The sequence below is a fragment of the Mesoplodon mirus genome (genome assembly GCF_964341445.2).
Source record: "Mesoplodon mirus genome assembly, chromosome: 6".
In the NCBI taxonomy this organism is placed as follows: domain Eukaryota; kingdom Metazoa; phylum Chordata; class Mammalia; order Artiodactyla; family Ziphiidae; genus Mesoplodon; species Mesoplodon mirus.
In genome coordinates, this window is record NC_138982.1 from 25,428,391 (window position 1) to 25,452,776 (window position 24,386).

General features: G+C 39.7%; 1 protein-coding gene across 2 annotated transcripts in view; it reads left to right on the forward strand.

Annotated features, from left to right (window-relative positions):
• Window positions 1–24,386, forward strand: part of ZNF385D (zinc finger protein 385D) — a gene marked incomplete at both ends in the record, with an annotated part of 955,511 nt that overhangs the window by 863,879 nt on the left and 67,246 nt on the right. For both annotated transcript variants that reach the window (XM_082624858.1, XM_082624859.1), the window contains one exon: window positions 553–715. In XM_082624858.1, coding sequence (XP_082480984.1) covers window positions 553–715 — 163 coding nt within the window. The remainder of the gene's footprint in view (window positions 1–552; window positions 716–24,386) is intronic.

Sequence of the window (24,386 nt, forward strand, 5' to 3'; positions counted from 1 at the left end):
TATACTCCATTTGGACTTCGGCAGTGCATTTGATTTTGAACTCTCACGCTCCCATCTCAACCTCCAGGGTGCCTATTTCCCTTGTTAACAGTGAATTTTTCCTGGTAGACACATGTTGAGTCCTGTATTAATAAGACACATTGTAGAAGGAGAATCACATTTCTGGAGTCAAGGAGGTGAGAGCTACTCTTTCTAGGGCCCTTGTTAATCTTTGGGAGCCCAGCATCTTCTGTGACAGAACAAAGGCAATACAGTTGTAAATTCTTATTTTTTTCTCCCACTCCACAAAGAAAATGTTGTTGATATGTTAGTGTTCATCTACATTTCTCTGAAGAGAAGTAATAGAATATTTCTTCCTTCCATCCAGAGGTTTAAAACTTGATTCCCGTTGCTTCATAGCATCATTCTAAATAGAACCCCACCGTTTGACCACAGCCAGACTTAGCATGAATGGTACCTATTATTGAAAGGGCGTCTGTATTTGCAGTAATACAGAGAATGCCAGTTTAGAAATGAGCCTGATTGCATGGTTCATTTTGTTCTCCTTTGTAGAGCCAGGCTGCGGCCCACTACAAAGGCACGAAACATGCCAAGAAGCTCAAAGCACTGGAAGCCATGAAAAATAAGCAGAAATCTGTAACTGCCAAGGACAGCGCAAAGACTACCTTCACCTCCATCACTACCAATACCATCAATACCAGCTCTGACAAAACAGGTTAAGCGATGCTCTTTGTTGTGTTATTGTTGTCCTCATCCTTGTTGTTCGGGGGCTCCTTCCCTTGCCTGACTATCTGTTGCTGATGTTCCTTCCACCTTGATTCATGCTTGATCCATCTTTCTATGTAATGGTAATGCTTCCCCCTCATTTTTCCAGTACCCTTGAGCGATGATGATAATCACTAGTAATGTTGCAGATTTTACATTGGAAACAGTCCTATGGCTGTTTTAGAGGAACACAAGAGTCAGAAGGACATTTAAAGCCATACCTCTTTTTGAGAAGTGAACCTTTCCAGTGTGTATCGTTTGCATCTTGTATGCAAGCACGTTAGCCTATAACTGCATGGCAGATTTGATTTAACTGTGAGTACACAGCAGAATATGCCAAATGAATCAAGAAGGCCCCCATAAGGGCATCATTACTGACAGGGTTTATTCTCATAAATCCCAAACATTGCATTGTTTTAAGTAGTGGCTGTGTGAAGCTGGGCTTGTTATGGCTGGGTAACCTTCCCTCTGCATACACAGGTAAGTGTTATTGATACCAATTATTCTTTTTAACAGTCTTCACAGTGAAATAACGGCCTCTGAATGGTCCCTTGGGATAGCTCCTCAAGCAACCAGTTTATTCACGGAAGGGGAAGCCAGTGGGGTTTCCATAAGCTGGCATTTAAAAATATAAGACCCCTGGTCCTTGAAACTTACATAAAAAGAGATCCCGTGTGATTCATGGATGTACACACATCCATTTAATAAATCACCTTCTAAGAATACAAGGGCTGGTATGTGCCAGTTGCTTTCCAGCCCCTACAGATAGCAGTGGTCAGGAAGAATTTATATTGTCATTGATGGTAATGTCTTAACTAGAAGAGATCTTCTGGCCCTGGCTGATGAAAATATAAAATCAACAGTGAACCAATGCAACAGATTAAAGCAACGTTATTACATGTGGTACACCCATGAGACATATAATACATAGTCCTCAAAGGATCTGGAGAGATGCTTGCTCCTGTGCAAATCTGTAAGGGACGACAGTGTCCTCTGTGAGTTCCCACAACACATTTTATATATTTCATCTGAATATTATTGGTGCATGCATCATGCTTCCTTCCTGAGTACCCTGTATACTCTCTGAGGCTGAGTGACCTCTCGTCATCTTTGTACCCCAGCACCTGTCTGATGCAGGGTAGGTGCTGAATAAGATGTCTGTTGGCTGCATTTTCTTTCATCCCTTTGATTCTCTGATTCATCCGGTTTTGTGTCACAACATATAAAGGGGGAAAAAAAAACTGTCATGTTCATTTCTTTGGTATCCAGAGCAAGAGCTGAATTATACCGTCTTATTAATTTAGATGTAAAACCTTGTAGGGAACACATTATTCTTTTCTCCATTAATTGAAAAGTCACCACCCTATTTGGGGGGCTGTAGGGAAAATGATTAGTCTTGAAGCAGGTGAGTGTAATTTCTGCTCCCAGATATTGGCATCTGGGATGGGATCCCTAAAGCCATACTCACCATAGAGAAATATATTTCATTTGCCAAAAGACAGTAGGTAGGAAGAATAAAGATGTAAATTTGATGTAAAAGGTTTGATATAAAGAGATGAGTTTGATGTAAAGTTTTTGCTCCTTGACAGACTCTTCTACTCCTAGACATTTTTATCAATAATGGCTGTTTGGATTACCTTGATTTCTCTTTAAAAATGCAAAAAAAAAAAAAAAAATCCCTGTTACACTGAGATGCATGCCATTTAAAAAAATATATATGTACATGGTGGGTAGAGCTGCTGACTGGGCTTAAGAAGTGCTCCCTTGTGTGTCATCTCCATTACATAAGTGAGTTATGAATACATACCTCCATCCCTCACCTGAGAGACTAGAGTGGAAAGGCTCTGTCCTCTTGGAGGATGAATGGAAACTAGTTTGGACTAGGTTGTGGGACAGAACCTACATAAGATAGACAGAATCCTAGTGGGGATGCCAGATTCACCTAGTGGTTGGAATGGTGTTGAAATGGTGAAGTGCCCTTTCTAGCTGGAGCTAGAGAAAATTCCAGAAGGACAGAGGGATAATAAAATCTGAAAATTTAGTACAAATATCTTAAAGCCAAAGTAAGGAAGTGATGGGCATCTGGAAGGGATTGGCTTCCTGATCCAAGGGGACCTCTACCCACAAAGAAACAGGTCATACAGGTTGAAAGACTAACGATTCCAGCACACTCACTAGGTGTTTTAAGCCAAACTCGATCCTTATCTGGGATTTCTGCAAAACTACCTATGAGAAGTAGCCCAAGAAAGCTCCTGGAATTGCATAGACTCTTAGCCCATTCATATTGCAGTATGAATCCGAGGCACCTATGCTGACAAATTGGAGTTTTCTTAAAGCTATTACTTGTCCTTTTTATTATTGCCTGTGTCCTCATACTGATTGGGAAGGAGCACAGCTCTGAAAACAGGATGGGTCTCTGAACTAGTTTCTTACAACAGTTAAATCCTCAGAGGCAGAAGGGGAAAGAGAGAAGACTCTGATATCAAAGGCCACATATTTTTTTAATAATAAAAAATTGTAACCTTTGTACTTAGTGTAAAAAGTTTTTTGTGGCTTGTGGACTTATCCATGCATAAAAGGTATAGAGACGTTAAATCACTTTCACTAATTTTAACAAATTGTTCTTAATAAGAATTTAATATATATGTAGGCCAATTGTGCTTGAGTATACAGTGATGTGATAGACAAGAATCTTAAGAGAAGTTTAAGCAAAAATAGTAAAAAAAAATAAAAAAGAAAGCAAGAAGTGGTATAGACTTGAATTTAAAAATTGTTTTGGAGGTTTTCCTGGGATTCTTTAAAACACAAGAAATAGAATACTCATAAAAACCAAATTCTCATTCCAAATCTACTTACAAAAAGAGAATGTAGACAAACAATTCCTTCTAAATTCCTAAATCATGTATTATGGGCTTAAATTGCTGCCTTAGGCTAATAAATATGTCTACATATTTGGGCTTACATGAGGGCTAAGGTCTCTGTCACTAACTTCGTGATCTTGGGATTCTTTTCCCCTCCTTCTACCAGTCTGCAGGCTGGAGTGGTGAGCAATTCCGTGATCCACCACCAGCTGCTCCCAGATAGCCTTGTTCCCCTACTGCTAGGCAAAAAGACACTCCTTAATGTTAATAAATAATTTTAGTTCTTACAATCTAATGAGGAGTGTTTGGTGAATTTACACAAAGAAAAATTTACAGGCAAAAGTAATATTTTAAAAAATATTTTGAACACTCAAAGTTGTTGGTACGGGAGGGTGATTGCTATTCGTTCACAGAATATTTCATGGAGCAAACATTTCCAAAAGTGACCAGAATAACTTTGTCTGATTTAGCAAGGTTTTTTTTTGTTTGTTTGTTTAAGTGAAGTATAGTTGCTTTACAATGTTGTGTTAGTTTTAGGTACACAGCAAAGTGATTTGGTTTATATATATATATGCACATATACATATACATACATATATATATATTATTTTTGGATTCTTTTCCATTATAGGTTATTACAAGATACTGAATATAGTTCCCTGTGCTACACAGTAGGTCCTGTAGTTTATCTATTTTATATACAGTAGCATATAGTAGTATCTGTTAATCCCAAACTCCTAATTTATCCCTCCCCTCGTTTTTTTTTAATGCAAGTTTTCTATACAGAAAAAGTAATGACAAAACTTAAGAAATTATACTTAAAGTAACTTGACAAATATTGCTCAATTGACTTTTTTTTTCCTGTGAAATGACACATTCGCAATTGTTGCATTAAGTCTTGTGTGAAGTCATCCACTGGTCTTTCTTTACTTTCCTTTTTGGGACAATTTTATTCATTCCTATGACCTATCCATTAGGTTAGGCTAGGTGAATCTGCAGTAATAAACAACTGCCAACTCCTGGTGGCTTTTACAGCCACTAATTATTTCTCTCACACCCTACAGAGCAGCTATGGGTTTTTGTTTTTTTCTTCCTTTGTTAATTTAACTCTAGGGCCAGGCTAATGAAGCAGTCACTAGCTGGGCATTACCAGTTCTATGGAAGAGGAAAAAAGAAAGGTGTGAATCAATAGGCTTTTAAAGCTTTTTAATGCAAGTGACTTAATTTTCCTATCCCTTTCCTTGGCGAGTCACATGCTCAAGCCTGATTATAAAGGGCATGGAAGAATAATCTTCTTCAGGGGAGGGGACAGATATTAGTGAGCAATAAAGCACCACATCCCACCATGGCTTCTGCCACCCCTGTGTTGGAGTCTCAGCATTCCACATCTCCAGCCTTGTTCTTCTCCTAAAATCTGACCTGATTTCTTTTTTTTAAAATACACTTTATCTATTTATTTATTTTTAAAACCCTGCTGCATTGGGTCTTTGTTTCTGCATGCGGGCTTTCTCTAGTTGCGGCGAGCGGGGGCTACTCTTCGTTGAGGTGCACGGGCTTCCCATTGTGGTGGCTCCTCTTGTTGCGGAGCACAAGCTCTAGGTGCCCAGGCTCAGTAGTTGTGGCGCACAGGCTTAGTAGTTGTGGTGCACGGGCTTAGTTGCTCCACGGCCTGTGGGATCTTCCCGGACCAGGGCTTGAACCCGTGTTCCCTGCATTGGCAGGAGGATTCTTAACCACTGAGCCACTAGGGAAATCCCTGACCTGATTTCTAAGGCTTATGGGTCACTCACTTGGATGGTTTGTTAACACCTCTATTTTGCAGGTTCAAAAAAAAAAAAATAAGCCTAACTTTGACCATCCTCCCCAACTTTCTCTCCATCCTGTCTTCCTGATTTTTATTTTTGGTCCTGGAGCTCATAGACGTGAAATCTTCTATCCATCTTAGCCTCTTCTTCCTATCTCAGTCCACCCATCCATTCAGTGGTTGGAACCCACTCCCCTCACATTCCCAGAAGATGTCCTTCACTCTTTCACACATGGTTTCTACACATAACCTGGCCTCATGGGTCTCAGTTTTACTCCTACCATTGCCCTAGCCTCCATGCAAGTCCAACTGCCTACATTCTGGTCCCTTGACAACCATATCCTTCATTCTACTGCCCATTTATACTAGACAGTATATAAAGCACAGCACTAACCCACTCAGAAACCTCCATTGTGCCTTTATGCTGGACCTCATGGTCCCCCATGGTTTGATCACAACCTGCCTTTCCAAAGTTTTCTTCTGTTGTTCACCTGCAATATTCTCCACTAGACATATGATCCACCTGCATCTTTGTTTCTTATACTGTTCTAAATTTCTCCCTTACAGTGTGTCACTTTTCTTTTCTTCGTTGTGCCTATGAAGTCCCATAAGAATCCGTATCTTCCTAACTGCCCTATCTTATTCTTGTTCACATATAAGTTTTATGTCTTTACCTTTTCTTATGGCCAGATGATATGCTCATTTAGAGTACATACTTGCATAATCCTTTTATTTATCTTTTTTCTTTAAAGTGTACTTTTTGTGTAAAAGATAATAAGTAGTTTTAAAACCTGAAGCAATCAGTTTTGTGCTCTTGTTCTTGAATTAAAAACAAACCTCTAGAATTTTTTATTTGTGAATACCTGATTGCATGAAAGAACAATGATTCTCATTAATCCAAAGAATTCTGAGATATTGCTCATCAAATTTCAGAGTAGCAGGTTTTCTTAAAGGTCATCAAGTCTAACTCCTAAAGTTTGTTTGTTGTTTGTTTGCTTCCTTTGAGATTCCTTGGTTACACAGGTAAAGAAGACTTGACATTTCTAATGTTCCTTCAGTGACTACCAATCAGGAGTTAATTAGCCTATTGAGTTTTAGATTTACGATAGTCATCTACTTGGTAAGATCTGAGAACATTTCTCCCTGGTTCTATTACATAATTCTCTCAAGTCTCAGCGAATTGCAGATATAGTCATTAGATAAAGCTACTATGTTATAAGTTAAATTTGCACTTTTCTCTCTTATGATTCAGCCTTCTTTGTATCAATATTCCCCTCTCTTTTTCTTTTTTGCAATTCAAAATTATCATCCAGGGATGTTGTATTTACCTTACCCAAAGGTGCCAAGAGTGAAATACTTTTGAATCTATTTTTGAAATCTATGAATGCAAAGGAACATTTATTTACTCTGAATTAATAATTGATTCTAAGTGTTTATTGGAATTCAAATTATTTATACTTAGAGTGATGGAGACTTTTCTAATGATAAAGAAGGTATCCAACGGAAAGTGATATCCAATGACTACAAATAAATACATTAGGAAACACAGCCTCTTTGTGAATGTCAGTCAATTTTATAAGGTCACAGAGTCTGGGGTCTTTCCTTTCCTGAGCGTTATCCTCTCAAGTCAGCTGTTAACATCAGGCCCAGTGCCAGGCAGTGCTAGGCACACACTTTTTTTTTGTCCTTTCCATTTAAGTAGAAGCTAAATCATGAGAATGGTGACCTGGAAATAAAAGTAGTAGATGAGTAGTTTGTAAGGAAAAACCAGTCCAATGTCATTTAGAAAACAGACACATAGTTTTCAGCGGAGGACAAGAGAGAATTTGCTTTGTTTCTGTTTTCATAAGGAAGTTGGGAAAAGTTTGCTTTTCTTGACAAAGGCTTCAGACAAAGGTCCCAAGTGTTGCAAATTATAACAGAATACAAGCTGGGTTTGACATCAGAAAGCCATGCATCTTTGAAATTGTGTTATACATTTCTATGTATGATATAGTATGGAATATATCAGATGGTATTTTATTATATAAATATTTTACATACATATTTATTGATATGCAAGATTCTGTCTTTAATACCTGATCCTGAAATACCCCACTACACCAGGTCTTCATGATCAGCATTGCCCATTTTCTTTAAGAAGAGGAACACATGCTTTTGTGGCTTATGAAGCCATAGCTCTTTTGACCTTTCAGAGGCAATATGAAGTCAGTTGAAAAGGGACACATTTCTATCAGCACTTACAGATCTGGTGTAGTGACATAAACATGCCCCTCTTGGCGGAGTGGAAATTGTGCTGGCTCCTGGGGTCTTTCTTTTCTCACTCATTTTCCCAAAAAAAGATGCCCTGGAACAGTCATTAATACAATTAAGGACCCCATTGCCAGCATCTTGGCACAGGAGTTGAAGCACTGTTGAGAGACCACTGATGCCTTAAGTGGTTTTTCTTTTCCTAGCGCTGGCTCATGACATGCTTCTGACTTGTCAAAGAAAGAGCCTTTACCAAGTGTTCCCTGCTCAAGATGTGTGATAAGTACCAGCAGAATGTGCTGGTAGCAGATCTCTAGAGAGATTAAAAAAGAGAAGGGGAATTCAGAAAGGAAACACATACACAAACTCTGGATGCTTATTTGAATATTGTGGTTCCAGGATCCTTGTGTATGAATCAGTGATGACAGATCATACATTAGGGTGATGTGGAAATCACAAACAATATTCTATCCCGTTCTTTTTGTGCCTGAGGAAATCAAGATGAATGGTATTGTGCTGATAAAAGCTTTGACCCAGATACATTATACAAACCCAATCCTTGAATCGCAGAAGAATTTCACAAAAAATTCTTCTTCTGGACAGGAACATGTTGTCTTCCTAAACATAATGAATGAGTGAAGCAGTGAGGACCTACGTTTCCTATCCATGGTCAAGGGCTGGGGTATGGTGTGCATGATAGAAGGGGAATTAAAACTAAACTGACAAGCTAGACATAATTTATGTTATGGTTCAAAGCAACAGGGTCCCTGACTTGTGTGTGTGTGTGTGTGTGTGTATGTATCTGTACACACTTCATGTATGTGACTCTCTTTTTTTAAGAAATACCAAATTGAATAAAATAAATGATAAGCTAAACACCTAACCAGTATCTATGAAATAACAGACATCTGGATGAATTTTAAAAACTAAATTAAAACTCCCAGTGGCTTTGTCTACCACTGTTACACTTCTGGAAACATCTGTATCTATGTGTGCATTTGTGTGTGTTTTTTAATTAATGGAGTGTTTTTCCCCCTATTTTTATGTTCTTCTTAGGAATCAGGTGTACATAAGCATATATAATGATAAAATATTTCAACTGCAAAATAATAATTGTTAATGTTAGACTCTTAACTGTAACAAAAAAGTTTAACAATAATCAAATATGACAGAACATGAAGTGAGCACCTGTAAAAAACATGTGGACCATGAGAGAACTTTGTCTCCAAAGTGGAAAACTGAAGGGTTTAATATCTAATAGTAATAGACATGAAATGAATGTGAAACAAAACATGTTAGCAGCACATTTCTTACAGTCAGGAGCCATAAAGTTTCTACTGAATTCTTAGTAAAACAAAAACTGAAACAGATATTTAAATTAAAAATTATACTTACATTTATGTTCAATGAATTCCAGACTCTTAAACATGGCATCAGAACTTTTCTGTGGTCTGACCTTTGCCTACCATTTCTGGCAGTCCTTCATGTCTCTGTTGAACTCCAGTGCAACAAAATTACTTGAGAATCCAGGGCAAGGTGCATATGTTATTTTGCTTCGAAAAATCCTCCCTTATACCTCACCTCATCCCATATATCACCTACCAAGGCACAGAGGATGCACACGTTGTGTGCCAGTGATAGGTGTATGGATGTGCACAAACATGTACAGATAGAATCACCTTCTTTGCCTGGCTGATTCCCATTTCCAGGCTTCTGTGTAAGTTCCATCCTAGCACCTATTGAGTGCATCTTCCGACTTGTCAACCCCATCAAAGTTTCACCTCCTTGATGGAGTATACACCTTCATCCCATACGTCTTTATCCCAGCCACTAGCAGTTTTACATTAAAACTGTCAATAAAGTGATGTATTAATTTTATTTTCAGGAATATCATCCTAAGAATTCTTTTAACAGTGAAAACTAACACACTCCCAAAATATATAGTACCAATTTCAATGCCTAGAGTCAATATATTTTACTAATTGAACTCTATTACATTTAACTACTTTATAATACACATCAAAGATATTAACCAGTGTAACTCAGAATTTGAATGTGCAACCCTTGGTTTGAACATTTCCCAGAGACAGCATAAAATTAAGTTGCTATTTTAATTACCTTAATTACATTCGGATTCATCATTAAATTACCCTGCTACTTCAGTTTCTAATGAGAGTGAAGAACATTTTAAAAAGCTCTACTGAGTTAGATTGACGATGTACTAACCAAGTTGTGTCATTGGTATCAGGTTAAATTTGAGGGCAGAGAGCATATTTAACTCAGTGGGGTAGAGTCTGTGCCATGCAGACAGTACACAGCCTTTGCTTTGCTTTTGCTATGACTCAGTTTGCAGGGAGCCTTGACAGCATTTTATACTTACATGATTGCTCAAGTCAATTACCCTCAGACTAACAGCTGGTGCCTGGCCAAACTCCAAGGTGAAGGTCAAGATGCAGAATGTGTAGCAGTCAGGATACTTACCCATTTGGACCTTATCTTATTTTTTGCCTGGCTTTCTGTTTCCTTGCCAGCTCTCTGGTAGAATTAAGTAAAACCAGAAAAGAATAGTGCATTTCTTTCATGCTGCTCAGGAAGTAGAAAAGCTTGTGGAAAAGAAAACCTTTCCCATCCTTCTCTGAACTGGTCAGAGATTTGAGCTCTGACTCTTGAACTCTAGGGTATTTATTTGTTCTTTCATCCACCCATTCATTCACACCCACTCATTGCTATTCAAATAATTTTGCAATATTTTAAGATACTGCAGGACTGCAAAGTAAGGTACAGAATAGGTGTTCTACTTCCAGGGTGACTCCAGTCTGGTTGGAAAACAAGAAATGAACCTAAAATATAATCCAGAGTAGGAAATGATTTGTCAGGGGAAAACAACAGATATACTGCCATGAAAGTCTAGAGCAACTGGAATGATCCTTTCATAGGAGGGAGGTAGAGGGTTCACAAATACTACTAACCACACTGCTAAACACGTCAAGAGTGGCAATCCCTAAGACAACTCCTTAGATGAAGTGTTTCACTTAAACATTTAGGGCATATTCAGTATTTCTTCCTGTCCTCTCATAATTCACTTTAGTGAAGGAGCAAGAAGAAAAGACTAAAACAAAGAGGTTTAGAAATTCGATGTTAGAGGCTAGTGAAGGTTATAGGAGAATCTAACTCTTAATTTGCAGTTCAAGAAACCAGATTCTGAGTGAAATAACTTCACTGATGTCAACACGTTTGTAAGAGGCAGAGCTAGGATTGGAACCGAGTTCTGATCCCTGCAGCCTTGTGATCTCCTCGTAGGCAGCAAACCCCTTGATCCTCTGCTAGCCCTTGTTAACCCAACCCCACTGGGTTTTTTTGGCAGTCAAATGTTAATTTTTCTAAATGAATATACAAAATTATCAAATAAATATACCACAAGACTGCCTACAGTGCTTCCCTTGTGGCACAGTGGTTGGGAGTCCGCCTGCTGATGCAGGGGACACGGGTTCATGCCCCGGTCCAGGAAGATGCCACGTGCCGCGGAGAGGCTGGGCCCGTGAGCCATGGCCGCTGAGCCTGCGCATCCGGAGCCTGTGCTCCGCAACGGGAGAGGCCACAGCAGTGAGAGGCCCGCGCACGTACCGCAAAAAAAAAACAAACAACTGCCTACAGTGGAAGGGATTAGAGTCTGGCAGGACATGTATTACCTTCTAGGAATTTCTAGTTTGGAAAGTGCTTTAATTCTTTCAGGCAACTAAGGTGATATTTAGTACAGTAATTTTGGTAACTGAAAATCCAATAACTTAGAAAGGATTGATTCAGGGCCCGTAAGTGCAAGCTTTTTCCTGTGTTACTAAGACATTCTAGATCAGTTTATAGTGGTATTTAAAAATAAGGTAATGTAGTCTAAAGTTCAGGGGCATAAATAGTTTGCTCTATAAAGTTGGTGAAACAGTGTACTTGTTATTTATATAGCTTTTAAAAGTTCCATAGGTCATCATATTAATTTGTAAATTACTGACATCCCCATTTTAAGGAATTTTCTTTGCAGAAGACTGTATCAGAAATGAGACAGAAATCATATTTATCTCCCCATTAGTAGAAATATTTCATAAATCTCTCATTTGCCAAATATTTGGAAAAACATGTTAGTGATGTTGGATTTGTCTCTTAGTTATTTTGAGGTACCAGGATGTGTTATCTTTTGTGCCCTAGGAAGAGGGGGTGGCTAATCGTCACCCTGAAAGATGAATGTATCTTAAAAAGGGTTTTGAAACAGTAGGTGAAAACCAATTTCTTACTTCAAAGTAATCCAGGATTCTAACCCGATTATAGGCCTTTGTGTTAAAAAACCACAAATCTTATAGCTGTGGTTGGAATAGCCATAGAATAATTTACTTGGCGTGGCTGTCAAATTCCTTGAGTATTTCTGTCCTCTATTATTCACTTTTTTCAAAAGGGTAAAGGTGACATCTTCCATCAAACTTGCAATTAATGGGGGAAGGCAAGATAGTTTTTTTGAGTTGTATCTTGCAGAAATTTAAATTTTTATAATGCAAAGAGTAATGAAGGAAAGAAACCAAGTGGGACTTGATTAACAAAGTACTTTTTTCACATAGAACACATCTAGAATCCATCAAGAAGGCCCATTCAATTTGCGGGTACTTTGTCATTAGATTAATTTAATTTAGGTGCTGTTAAAATTATTTGCCTTTACTTAAAAACCTCAGAAAGTCTTGTTTTTTAGCTTCATCAAAATTCCACCCAATGTAAATTTCTGCACAGCCAGGAGTTGCCAGTTTTATCAGTTGTCTTCTTATTCCAGAAAGAAAAATAAAACATTTACTGTAATGTGCCCTACTCCCTTGTTTGGTCAATGTGCAAATTTACTTTTGGGTACCTCATTCATACTCAATCCAACATTAGCATCATGAAAACCACATGTATGGCTGTTTAGAATCTCTGTGGCCTGTTTTAATTTAATGAAAGCTTTTCTGAAATGCTTGAGTGTATATGTGTAGCTTTGACTGCAGAGTGCAAATTAATATAAACTTTTACATAGTTGGATAGGATACAAGTAATTAGGTTGAAAAATGGTGAATACTCACTGTCAAAAGTAAAAAAAAAAAAAAAAAAAAAAACAAAGATGGAAAAGTCAGCCATTTGTCTATCAGAGTTCAACAAACCTTTTCTGTATGGGGTCCAGATATTAAGTATTTCAGCCTTTGTGGGTCATGCAATCTCTGTCACAGCTACTCAGCTCTGACCCTGTCGCATGAAAGCAGCCATTGCCAATATGTAAACGCATGAGCTGTGTTCCAATAAAACTTATTTACTAAAACACACGGCAGGCTGGATTTGGCCCACGGGCCATACTTTGCATATCCCTGGTCTAGTGGCCTCCAAATATTCAGCTGTTTGATATTTTTTCCAATTATCTGTGCATGCAAAACCAACCACTCAAAACTTGGTGACAGGAAAAAAATTGTCATTTATCATCAGTATCTGTCATGATGATGAGCATCTTACTAGTAGTATTATTAGTATCATGTTATGAGATCTCTCATGATTCTGAGGTTAAGTAGGCAGGTTTTTTTTGTTTTTGTTTTTGTTTTTTTTTTGCGGTACGCGGGCCTCTCACTGTTGCAGCCTCTCCCGTTATGGAGCACAGGCTCCGGACGTGCAGGCTCAGCGGCCATCGCTCACGGGCCCAGCCGCTCCGCGGCATGTGCGATCTTCCCGGACCAGGGCACGAACCCGTGTCCCCTGCATCGGCAGGTGGACTCTCAACCACTGCGCCACCAGGGAAGCCCAAGTAGGCAGTTTTTGCTTCAGTGGAGGGCTGTCTCCCATGTACTTACAGTCGAACGGCAGCTTTTGATGCAGTCATCCCCAGACCTTCCTCACTCACAGATCAGGCTGTTAGTGATGCTGCCTTTTTGTGGGAACCTCAGTGGGAGCTGTCTGCCAGAGCATCTACTGGTGGCCTTTCCACGTGTCCTGGCCTCCTCACAACATAGCACCTGGGTTCTGAAAAGATAGCTAGGCTGAAGCTCTAATTCCTTTTACGACCTAGCCTCTAATGTCCCAATATCCTTTCACTGAACTTACTCTGTTGGTTGAGATGGGCACCAGAGATGGCAAAGATGGTACCCAAATGATGGCAGAGTGACAGAGTCACAATGTCAGCCAGTCATGTGAGATGGGTGTTCTTGCTCTGGCCATCTTTGTAAAATGAAACTGCCCCAGTGGTATTTTATTCTAGTCTGTTCTGCTCTGTGGTATTTGAACAGCAGCCATAGAAAAGGCAGGACAGGATTTGGAGATCAAGGGAGAAATTGGGACTATAATAGGAAGAACACGTTGATCATGGTGAGGAAGGCAAGCAGGACCTAAACCCAAGTTAGTATAAGACTCGAAACACTAGAGCCGTGTGTTGAAGTGAAAGAATTTTAGGAATGTATATAAAAGATGAATGCATAGCCTCCTGTTTTCAGAGTAAGGTTGTGAATCCAATCCAGACCAACAGGGAAGGCCATCAGGAACAGACCTCCATGACCAGAAGCAAGAGATGCCCTTGACTTGGAGGCCACAGTCTGAGTAGACTGGGAGCTCCATAACTTTGTGACTGTCTGGAAGCCACTGCAACCCAGGACAGCCCGTAGCATAGAGTGGTGCAGACAAACAGCTGTTCCTAGGTGGGAAGAGAGAACCAGGTTTAGATAGTGAAGCTGAATCCTAGCAGTTGTCCCCAAAGCAAAAATCTCACCAAAATGACTGCATCAGCTGGTTGCTTTGACATCACGATTCCAAAAATAGATGAAACAGCCCATCTGGGAAGTTCAAGAACGAGGCAAGGCTTTCAAACTCCATCCCCTAACTTCTCTCATTTTTGCACTCAGTCAGCTGTTCTCAGCATTAGAACCCCCGGAAGGGCCCTTCCAAGCCTGCACCTTGGTATGCGAGCCCCGAGACATCTGTTGTGCCATTTGGATCCTCCATCCCCTGTCCCCGGCCGTCTCTGTTTGTGGACCAAATGTGCCTATTTTTTGCTCTATTGGTTTAATAGCCCCATGAAAAGTTGATAATGCAATCATGGAAGTTCTGTCTGAGGGGAATGTCTCAAGTTTCATCTCTAGCCTTTCTCTGGGACTCCTTGGACCCTCTGGACTCTAGGTTCTGCTCTATTCCAGCTGCTTTAGGTGTTGAGCCTATTGAAATTAACCTACTGTGTGTGTGTGTGTGTGTGTGTTACTGTCCCTCTATCAGCAGCAAGAAAAAAATTGCCATATTATTTAACAGTGTCTTAACGGGTTTCAGTCCATTAAAAGCAAAAGAGAGCATTAAATAGCATTCTTTGGCTTTTAACCAGTGAGCTTTCATCGGTTTATTAATAGATTCTAACTACAAATGTGCCTGTTCCATGCTAGGGCTTTAGGCTGACTCTAGCAGCAATCGTCCTTTGGGACTAGAAATCCAATTTCAAGTTCTACCTCCAGGTAATGCTTTTAGACTGCTTTGGAGAGATTAAACAAATAAATGGCACAACTTTCCTTCCAGAGAGCTGAAGCTGACTGGATTTATTCATGCTCTAAAAACCCTGGCCTAAGATAACATCCAGGACTGAAGTAGCAAACTGCCCAGTGGGCCCAATGGCAGTCTCCTTGTTGTCCTGTTTCTAAAGGGCTGTGACATTGGATGGACAGAAGGCTGAGAATCAGGGTAATGGAACGGATATATCTGAATTCTTCTAGAGAAAGTCCGATGCACAAGAACAAGATTGGGAGTTTTGCCTTGGTGCTAATAGGGTAGAAGATTCCATTCTAGGTATACAGACACATACAGGCAGGAGAAAAGCTAAATCACTGTTAGCTCCCTGTGGCACTGCCATGCTTCCTCCTTTTTTCATAATGAGTCGTGTTTCCCTTTTTGCCTTGACTGCTAGGAACATTAGAACTAACTTGATGAACAACTGTAATCTTCCTGAAGTTAATGGAAGGGAAGAGGAAGAGGTCGATCAAGCACAAGAAGAGAAAAAGACACAACATTTTAACTCTGTGCAATAGAGTTTAAAAAAATCCTAAAGAGACTAATCAGCCTGGAGAGATTGTGATGATGTGAATATGTAAATTCAATGTTAAACTACATTTTCCCTCCCCTTTTTAACTTAGCATGGAGGAAGCTTTTAAGGAAGACTGGCTTGGTCTTAGCAAATAATGAAATTGCATTTTCATGGCACATTTAATTGTAATAATGATTAGCGTAGACATCTATAGCACTAACTATGAGTCAAATACTCTAATATTTTACATAGATTGGCTTATTTAATTCACACAGAAAGGTTCTGATCTTATTCCCATTTTGTGAATGATGACACTAAGGATCACAGAGGTTAAGTACTTACCCAGAGTCACACAGCTGGTAATGATAGAACCAGGATTGGAATCCAGCAGATCTTCTCCAGAGCCTTGGTCCTGAGCACAAGGCATGTTCCCCCTGCAGTGTAAGGTTGTGATTCAGCTATATTTCAGTAAACATATTATTTGATAATTTTTCCTCTATCAAGTTTTCTCCATATTATTACTATATTAATATTGTTCTGTGTGTGCATATTATATAGTGTATATGTGTCTGTGATTATGCTTGGAAGTATCAGTAAAGGTATAGGATTGACAGTGAGGAAGGTTATAATGGTAGATCTTCTGCTGTGATGTTAGGTGAAATTTGGAATTTGCAGTAGAGGCAACACTTACTAAATACCCATGTCTTCCCCTCATGTTCAAGTCCCTCTTGCATTTCTATTTGGGCCATATAATTCATTGTAGCTAATGTGATTATAAACAAAGGCATAGATTGTGAACCACTGCATTTACAGAGAAAAAAACCTAGCATGTAGGACTAGAGTGGTGTTGGAAGGGCCACTTTTTTTTCAAAGGCAAAAGAGTTAAAAAAAACTCTGGAGATATATTTGTTCTGGAAAAGTTTTGATGGTAAGATACTAGCTGTCTTCAAATATCTGGTGTGTCACCATGTAGAAGAATGAAAACAGCGTCGTTCTATATGGCATGAAGCTATATAACCAGGGCTACTTAGTAAAAACTACAGGGTCTTCCCTGATGGTCCAGTCGTTAAGACTTCACCTTCCAATGCAGGGGGTGCAGGCTCGATCCCTGGTCAGGGAACTGAGATCCCACATGCTTCAGGGCCAAAAAACCAACATAAAACAGAAACAGTGTTGTAACAGATTCAATAAAGACTTTAAAAATGGTCCACATCAAAGACAAAAAGTCTTTAAAAAAATACAGAGGAACTCACTAGGTTCAATTAAAAAAGAAATTCATTTTGATATCCCGTTATGGACTCTCCATCCCACTTGTCAATAATTTATTTGTTGTGCGGTTTTGTTTATTGTCTGCCACCTCCAATAGAATAGACGTTCCTTAAGAGCAGGAAGAAGTCTGTCTTGTTCATGGCTGTTTTCCTAGCGCCTTGCATAGTCTTGGCTCATTAAGAAAAAGCACAGTGTAAATAGTCAGCCAACAATGAATGGAGGAACGATTGAATGAACAAAGGAGCTTTCTATTGGATAGAACATTCCAGATATTTTACTGACCATGGTGGAATTCTGCTACAGGCTATGCGACTGACTAGTAGTTAGGAATATTTTGGAGTAAACTTTGCATTATGGCTCTACTAGATGTGAAGCAGTATTCCAATGCCCAGATCCTCTGATGTTTATCTCTTTACTTTTGAGCTTTCTTGATATTTAAAGCCTTTTGCTTTTTAATCCTTAGCAGATAGGAAATCCAGTCAAGGTGCTTGTTGTTGCAAAACCACAGAGAAATATTGCATGCATTTTTTTAGCCCTACCTGTTTGTGAGCACATTTATCATGTTTTGATAACATATCATCTTCAGAGAAACGGGCAGCCTGTTCTTTGTCATCAGGACGGGAGGCTGTGCCGTGACTGATGTGAGCCTTTATCAGGGATCATCGTCCACTAGGTGTCTCTGAAAAGTGTGTGTTTGAAAGGCTGTGCTTACATTTATGACACTTGGGTCCATTTCTCCTTATGGAGCTGTAAACTAATGCAGCTGTACCACCTCATCTTAAGTTGGGTGCTCATATTCATGTATGGCCAGACTTCGATCACTGGTCGGATTAGCCTCATTATTCACCTAGCATCACTTCTACTCAGCGGTCACTGACTGGATTTGTGACTCTCTAGATAAAGTCTGTGAATCTCTCTGCTAAGTCAGTTTCCAGAGAGGACAGCCCCTGGATTGGCAGCTATGAAAATCAGCAGCCACTCAATGCCTAACACAGGATACTGTGTTAGGACCTATTTCTTAGGACCTAAGAAAATTCACTGTCTTCAAGGAGACTTCAATCTTATTTAGTAGATAAAACCAAAATGGAAATACTAGGACGTTCGCCTAAAGGTCCAAACAGAAAGGGTGGTACAGACATGGGGTAGAAGGAGTGAAGGTAAGGGGGTGCATCGGGAAAAGTAGATGGCGTTTGGAACAAGACTCTAGGTTTCTAAGCTCTGCTGCCTCATTTAATTTTCTTCATCTATCAAATAATATGTTGTAGTGAGGATGATCAATGATGCAGTTAAGACACCTATCATAATGCCTGGCATGTGTAGGTACTCTGAAATGGCAAGAAGATTACCGTGGTTACTGTTTACTGTTATTACTATCATGGTGGACCCACTCCTCTGTGAGCCTCAAAAATGGGGTATTAAAAGGAAACCTCCTGGAGAAAGCTGATAGCTAACAAGATCAGAAATCAAAGTATAGCCAAGAGGGCCGAGGCATCTGGGACCTTTGATTTGTCACAAAGGTGAGTGCACATCGGTGATGGCAAATGTACATTTTCTTCCACCAGCTGGAAGTTCAGGACAGTTCAAGTTCTTTCCTCATGTCTGCACCAATATTTAGTAACCTTGCCCTTCATGGTAACACATGTATCTCTTTAACGCCCACATTACGGCCTGTGTTCAGCTTTAGCAAATAAGGAAGACTTTTAGATCAGGATCAATGTTTTTTTTAGAAGGAATCTCCCTGAACCAGCTGCTTACAGCAAGACCATGGCTCAGAAACACCTACACGTGGAACAAGCCTCAGAAATAATCTAAACAGAGAGTTTCCCATTCCAAAGAAAATGGAGTAAGAAGATTCCATCCTACCTTCCTGCTGATTACAACCAGAAACCCCGGACAAAATACAGAGAACAACTGTCAGAAGAGTCTGACAAGTGGAAAAGTGTAGGACTGACCAAGGACCTCAGGACTTGAGGGACGACCCAGCGGGAAGTTCCCTGGTTGTTTGGTTTTTGTTAGTTTCTTTTGTTCTGGATGTTTGGTTTTTTGGTTTTTGTTTTCCTTCTATATATGCCAGCCTGGGCACTAGAGCAGCCTGCAACCTGGAACTGCCAATGGGTGCAGACACAACATCTGAAGGACAGCTTGCTCTTTCTAGCCCTCTTGTAGGCTTGGAAGACAGTAGCCCTGTAGGATGGAGCCCTTCTGGCTATACACACTGTACTCCAGGCAAACAGGACAAAGAGCCCAGCCTCTCCCCCTCCCCCCAGACCCTTCAGAAACTGTCAGGGAGAGTCCTACTGACCATCTGTGCTCAGCACTGTTACAAGCAGACGCAGTATCCTCTCTACGAGATACTCGGCCAGCCCCACCACGTGAAGACGGATCTGGGTGGATGCTTTAAATTTTCTTTCTTTACCAGCTGGCAGGATGACAAGCTTTGTCAGTAGAGGGCACAGGAGAGACACTGCAGGAGGAAAGGGTCTTTCTTCCTGGTCTTGGGTACTCACTGGCCAGACTCCGGCAGTATGGATTGTATCTCCATAGACACCCAGCTCCTGCAGTACGCTTGGGCCAGGAACGTCTCCCAACACAGCAAATGGCAGTTGTGTACCTTTGTATCTCTAGTTAAGTTATTCTCCATGAATAGCTTTCTCTGATGCCTAGAGGGTGGATTTCCAGTGAGTACCACTGCGGAGGCCCCAGAGCAACCTCTCAACCTTTCAGTGAACCAGGGCCACACCCTCTCCAACAAGGTCTGGAGCTCAGGCCTGGGGGACGGGGGCTATTCCTTAGGCATGGGACCTCAGCCCTAGAGGTGGTGGCTGCTCCTTATATCTGCTGGTCCTGTATTGTTTAGAGATCTCTTTACTTCATACTAGGCAATCGTCATTAAGCAAGAGCCTGTTACGGTTAATAGTAAACTTATTTTTTTCAGTTTTTTTTCCCCCTGAGCTATGCAGTAGGTTCTTACTAGTTACCTATTTTATACATAGTAGTGTATATATGTCAATACCAATCTCCCAGTTTATCCCACCCACCCCTTTACCCCCTTGGTGTCCATACAGTTGTTCTCCATGTCTGTGTCTCTATATCTGCTTTGCATGTTCAAAGTACTGTGTAGTTTCTCTCTCCTGATTGGACCCTGACTAATAAAGACTGACACCAGTGTATGACCCATTAACACAAAAATGGATAAAATAGCTTTCATCAATATTAAAACCTTTGTTCTGTGGCAGACAAACCTCTGTCTGGGGGAAAATATTTTCACTTCACACATCTGACAAAGGCCCTGTATCCAGAATATACAAAGAACCCGTTAAACTCAACAGTAAGAAGGCAAACCGCCCAATTAGACAATGGGCAAATGCTTGAGCAGATACTTCACCAAAGACTGCACAGATGGTAAATAAGCACATGAGAAAATATTCAACATCATTAACTATTAGGGAACTGCAAATTAAAGCCATGGTAAGATATCACTGTGCACTTACTAGAATGGTACAGTGAAACAAATAACAAAATTTGACAATCCCACATACCAATGAAGATGCAGAGCAACTGGAACATATTGCTGGGGGGAACGCAGACTGGTCCAGCTATTGGGGAGCACAGTTGGTGGTTTCTTATAAAGGTAAATATATACTGGCCACTTGACCCAGCAGTCTTATTCCTGGGTATTTATCTCCCAGAACTGAAAACTTCTGTTCACATGAAAACCTGGATGCAAGTCTTTATAGAAGTTCTATTAATGCTCACCAAATACTGAAAATAACCCAATGTCCTTCACTAGGCAAATGGATTAACAAACTGTGGTACAACAATATGATGGAATATTACTCAACAATTAGAAAGAATAAATTATTGATCTGTGTTGCAGCTTGGGTGGCTCTCAAGGGCATCACAGTGAGTGAACAAAACCAACCTCGAAAAATTCCATACTTTATTGTTCCATGTATGTAGCATTCTCCAAATTAGACTCTGCAGTAGTTTTGAGGATTTAGAGTTGGAGAGACACTGTGACTGCAGTGGGGTAACATGAGGAAGTTTCTTTGGAGTGATATAACAGTCTATTTCCTGATTGTGATGGTGGTTACCAGAATATATACATGTGATAAAATTTCAAAGACATACACTAAAAAAGGTCACCTGTTAAAACTGGTAAAATTTGAATAAGATCTGTAGTTCACTTAATAGCACAATCCAAGGTCAATTTTCTGATTTTGGTACATTTGCTATGGTTATCTAAAATGTTATCATTGGAGGAATCTAGATGAAGACTACACAGGAGCTCTCTATACTGATTTTGCAACTTCTCTGTTGGTCTAAAAATTTGTCAAAGTAAAAATGAAGTAAACAAAAAACCACAACAATAACAGCAAAGCCAGAAATAAGCTGAAAGTACAATGGTAGAAGGATAGGGCTAAGACAGGGGGTGCTGAGGCCAGGGATTATTCTAAGCCATACTCTTGAGTTTCTGAGTTAGTTACCTAGTTTGAGGCCCAGGAATTGGCACTTTAAAAAATTTTCACAGATAATTCTACTGATTACAGATGTGGGGGAAATGCTGTTTCAAAGGAATTCTAAGGCAAAAGTAAGCTTTGCCTAAGAAGGAGTAGTTTCCTTGGTTCCCTGGGTTTGTAGTATTTGGTAGTGCTGCTTATGTTGGCCTGAACATTTTTTTTAGCTTTTTTTTAATTGATGTGTAGTTGCTGTACAATAAGTTTTAGGTGTACAAAATAGTGGTTCACAATTTTTCAAGGCTATACTCCATTTAATTATAAAATATTGGCTAGATTCCCTATGTTGTACAGTGTATCCTTGTAGCTTATTTTATACCTAATAGTTTGTACCGCTTACTTCCCTCCCCCTATATTGTCTCTCTGCCCTTCCCTCTCCCCACTGATAACCTCTAGTTTGTTCTCTATATCAGTGGATCTGCTTCTGTTTTATTCACTAGTTTGTTGTATTTTTTAGATTCCGCATATAAGTGATCTCATACCGTGAACTTTAATTGGTCCTGGGCAAGGATGCGCAAACTTTTTCTCTAAAGGATCAGGTAGAAATATTTTAGGCTTTGCAGGCCATGTGATCCCTCTTCTGGCTACTCAATTCTGCCATGGTCAGTAAAGCAGTCATAGATAATACATAAAAGAATGGTTATGCTTGTGTTCCAATAAAACTTTATTTACAAAAGCAGACAGAAGACCAGAGGTAGATGCTGATTTAGAGGACTGAGTGGATGACTCACTTAGTAAGAATTAACCATGGGATGGTCCTAGCCCATGAGTTTTTGAATCCTGCTCTGAAAAAATGAGTCCAGACTTAAAGAACCATTGACTCTATGTTCTCTGCTCTCATCCAACCATGCTTAGTGCATTCACTTAGTTCTGGTCTCCTCACTTCAAAGAAAGTGTATGAAACTTTGCAAAGCCAGAACGGATCACCCAGGATGGTGAAGCACACATGGGAGAAGTACTTGAAGCAACTGGACCAGAGGAAACTGTTGAGAATGATACCATGTCTGAACACTTTGATGTTTGGAAGAGAGATTATGAAGTTTATGACTTAAAAAAAAATTAAGGTTGTTTATTCACTTATCAAACAAATATATATATGAACACTTACTACATTCATGTGCTGTTTTATGCCCAAGAGATATATAGTAGTTGCTCCTTATGCATGGGGGTACCTGACACTCGATGGATGCCTGAGATTGCAGATAGTAACAAGCCCTCTACATACTATATTTCTCCTTGTACATTCATACCTATGATAAAGTTTAGTTTATAAATTAGGCACATCAGGTGATTAACAGCTACAACTAATAATAAAATAGAACAATTATAATAATATATTATAATAAAAGTTGGGTGAATGTGCTCTCTCTCAAAACATCTTAGTGTACAAATTCCATGCCTTTTCCTCCTTTACTAAGCATTTATCAGGCACCGTGGCCATAAGTTTTGCCGTTTGAGGAGCAACAGCACAACTAGCAGGAATTTCTTTTTCTTTCCTCCCAATTTCACAGGTAGAAGATTTATTCTTATCGTAGATCTCAGCAACCTCAGGATAGGATTTTTTTTTCTTTTCTTATTAAGTCAAGAACTTTTACCTTTTCACTTAAAGGAATAACTTTATGGCTTCTCGGTGGTATAGTCGAATTGCTAGCATCATTACTTCTGCACTTTGTGGGTCATTATTAAGTAAAATAAGGGTTATTTGAACACAAGCAGTGTAATACTGCGACCATCCATCTGACAACTGAGACACTGCTAAGTGACTAGTGCTGGACAAAGGGATGATTCAAGTCCTGGGAGGGACAGAGCAGGATGGCACATTTTATTATGCTACTCAGGATAATGTGCAGTTTAATACTTATTGAATTGTTTATTTCTGGAATTTTCTATTTAATATTTTCAGACCATGGTTGACTGTAGGTAACTGAAGCTGCAGAAAGTAAAACTGTGGATAAGGGGGAACTACTATACTAACTAACCAGACAGTGGAAGGAAACTGAAGAAAGATGAATTTCAATTCTGTAAGACAGGCCTCTCTAAAAATGTAAAGCTATCTGCAAGTGGACCCAGCTACTTTGGGAGGTGACTTCTTGGTCTTTGGAGTCATGCAAAAATAATCTAACATATAGGGTAAGCTGGCCCCGGGCATTTCAGTGGGGAGTATATGTGGGCCAGGGGGTAGCAGTCTCCTCTGTGGATGCAGGACTCTCACTTGGCTCCATAAAGGACTGGGGGCGGGGGGGAGTTCAGAACTGCAGATTGCTCATTCCCGTTTCAAATTCCGTGCTCATCTATTAACAGTTGGACTTCTGCATGATTTATTTCTGAAGAAAGAGCCCTCTGGCTAAAAATGTATTTTAAAACCACCGAGATAATAATTGCCATCAAATACCCTGTGAGATAGGTTCCTTCTAACTTCGAGATTCTATTATTTTATCAAAGTAGGGAGTAGCAAGTGGAGCCCTTCAAAATTAGAACACATGATCAGAAATCTGTAGAGTTGAAGAGACAATTTATAGGAATCCAAAATGTTACATTCTCTTTAAGGAATAATACTTACTTTTGGAGTTTGAATAGTGTCTTATTTTTACTTTTCCTTGGACCTGCCTTTTAGTTCTATATCAGTGGCTTATATTTTATCTCATTTATTGCATCACATCCCTTTTGTGTTCAATTTTCTTTTTTTTCAGCCATGCCCAGCTGCAAGTGGGATCTTAGTTCCCCAACCAGGGTCGGAACCTGCACCCCCTGCCCTCGACTGCCAGGGAAGTCCCTGTGTTCAATTTTTACAATCTGTACATTCTGATATATAATATCTTCCTTCTGTTCCTACAATTCAACAAACTTCTGTCTAGGTCTCCATCTTTATGACAGTA